Source organism: Petaurus breviceps, unplaced genomic scaffold (genome assembly GCF_028583685.1).
Source record: "Petaurus breviceps papuanus isolate PSGF00001 unplaced genomic scaffold, PetGlider_PUasm1.0 208, whole genome shotgun sequence".
NCBI lineage: Eukaryota > Metazoa > Chordata > Mammalia > Diprotodontia > Petauridae > Petaurus > Petaurus breviceps.
Genome location: NW_027185852.1, coordinates 10,966,627 through 10,968,692, shown reverse-complemented (window position 1 = coordinate 10,968,692; position 2,066 = coordinate 10,966,627). Strand labels below are relative to the sequence as shown.

The following is a 2,066-nucleotide window of genomic DNA, read 5'->3' as shown; positions in this document are numbered from 1 at the left end:
ATCCCTGAGCTCTGGTTGACTCAATGTGTGCCATAGAGTGTCAGTTTGAAGCTTTCCCTGTTATAATTAATAAGAAGTGTTGTCATAGAGGCAGACTCTGACAACTGGTAAATCAGGACACTACTGTAATAAATATTTGTTGAATTTAAATTTGTTGTTGAATTTTACACGTAGTAAATCTTGATTTCAACAAAACACCTAACAAAGGCTCTCATTCTATTCTACAGTCAAATGAGGATATCATGGAACCACAGATTTAGAGCTGAAAGGGCCTTCAGAAGCTGTTGAATTCAACCCTCTTGTTTTACATATCGAGAAACTGAGGTTTACAGAAAAAAAGTGACTTTATTAGGTCACATAGCTACTAAGTGTCTAAAGCAGGATCTGTAGGGAAGAGGAAAGTTTGGTTATGTGGATTCGATGAACAACTGAGCCCTAAAAATGTGTTGATTGATAGGCTGTGGTACACCTAGAACAGGGATTCTTAACTTTTGGGCGTGTCATAGCACTGGCAACCTGGGGACACAGCCTGGACTCAAAAAGACCTGAGTTCAGATTCCTCTGCAGATGCTTATTAGCTTCATGACCATGGGCAAGTACATTGAACTTGTCTGACTCAATTTCCTCAGCTATAAAACGGGACATCATAATGGCAGCTACCTCATAGAATTGTCATAAGGATGACAATGAGCACCGTGGGGTTACTGAGAGCAAGGCGGAGTTCACGGCATCGCGGAGCGTCCAGAAGCAGCGGCATCAGCAGGAAATCCAGCGGAGGAAACATCCACTGTTCGTTCGAGAAGACAAGATGACCCGTACAAAGCAGACTGCTCGTAAGTCCACTGGTGGGAAAGTTCCACGCAAACCGCTGGCCACAAAGGATGCCAGGAAAAGCGCCCCCTCTACCGGCTGGGTCAAGAAGCCTCACCGTTACCGGCCTGGTACTGTGGCCCTTCGTGAGATTCGCCGTTACCAGAAGTCAACGGAGCTTTTGATCAGGAAACTTCCCTTCCAACGGTTGGTGAGGGAGATTGCTCAGGACTTCAAAATAGACTTGAGGTTCCAGAGTGCAGCTATTGGTGCTCTTCAGGAGGCTAGTGAAGCATATTTGGTGGGTCTCTTTGAAGATACTAACCTGTGTGCCATCCATGCCAAGAGAGTTACTATCAAGCCCAAAGACATCCAGTTGGCTCTCAGGATACGGGGAGAAAGACCTTAAGTGAAGGCAGTTTTATTGTGTTTTGTAGTAAATTCTTTAAAATACTTTGGTTTTAATTTGTGACCTTTTTTGTAAGAAATTGTTTATAATACGTTGTATTTGTACTTACGTCATTCCATCGTTCACTCAGCATGAATGCGAAAAGTGACTGTTCACAGACCTCAGTGATGTGAGTGAGAACTGTTGCTCAGGAGTGACAAGCTGCTAATATGCAGAAGGGATGGGTGATAATTCTTGCTTCTCGTGATGCATGTTTCTGTATGTTAATGACTTGTTGGGTAGCTAAAATCGTAAGGTACTAGAATTGATATAAATGTGTACAGGGTCCTTTTGCAGTAACTGGTTATGACTTGATCCAAGTGTTTAACAATTGGGGCTGTTAAGTCTGACCATACATCACTGTGATAGAATGAAGGCTTTTCAGAGGGCGATAACATATAAGTCTTAACCACAACGTAACTTACAGTTTCCTTAAAAAAAAAAAAAAACCAAAACCAAAAACATAAACCTGGCAGCTATAGAATACACTACGTGCATTTATAATGGCTATTTTATATACTGTAGTGTCAACGTTTTTAAATTAAATGTTTTACATTAAAAAAAAAGAAAATGAGCACAATGCTCAGCACAGAGTAGGTGCCTAATAAATTCTTGTTTTCTCCTTTCCCCTGTATTAGTTCCTTTAGCAGTCTGGTAAGGAGTAGGGAGCCCTTCTCAGCATAACATTGTAAATGCATAAAATAAAATACATAGCATTCCAAAGGAAACCAATTTTATTGAAATAGTTCTCTCTCTGTGGCTCTCTTCTCTCATATATGTGTGTATGTATATGTGTGTGTGTATACAA

General features: G+C 40.9%; 1 protein-coding gene across 1 annotated transcript; it reads left to right on the top strand.

Annotated features, from left to right (window-relative positions):
* The first annotated feature begins 706 nt into the window (after positions 1-706).
* Positions 707-1,647, top strand: LOC138165162 (histone H3.3A-like). Its single transcript, XM_069093302.1, has one exon. The coding sequence runs from the start codon at positions 809-811 to the stop codon at positions 1,217-1,219; it is 411 nt and encodes a 136-aa protein (XP_068949403.1). The 5' UTR covers positions 707-808; the 3' UTR covers positions 1,220-1,647.
* Positions 1,648-2,066: the final 419 nt, after the last annotated feature.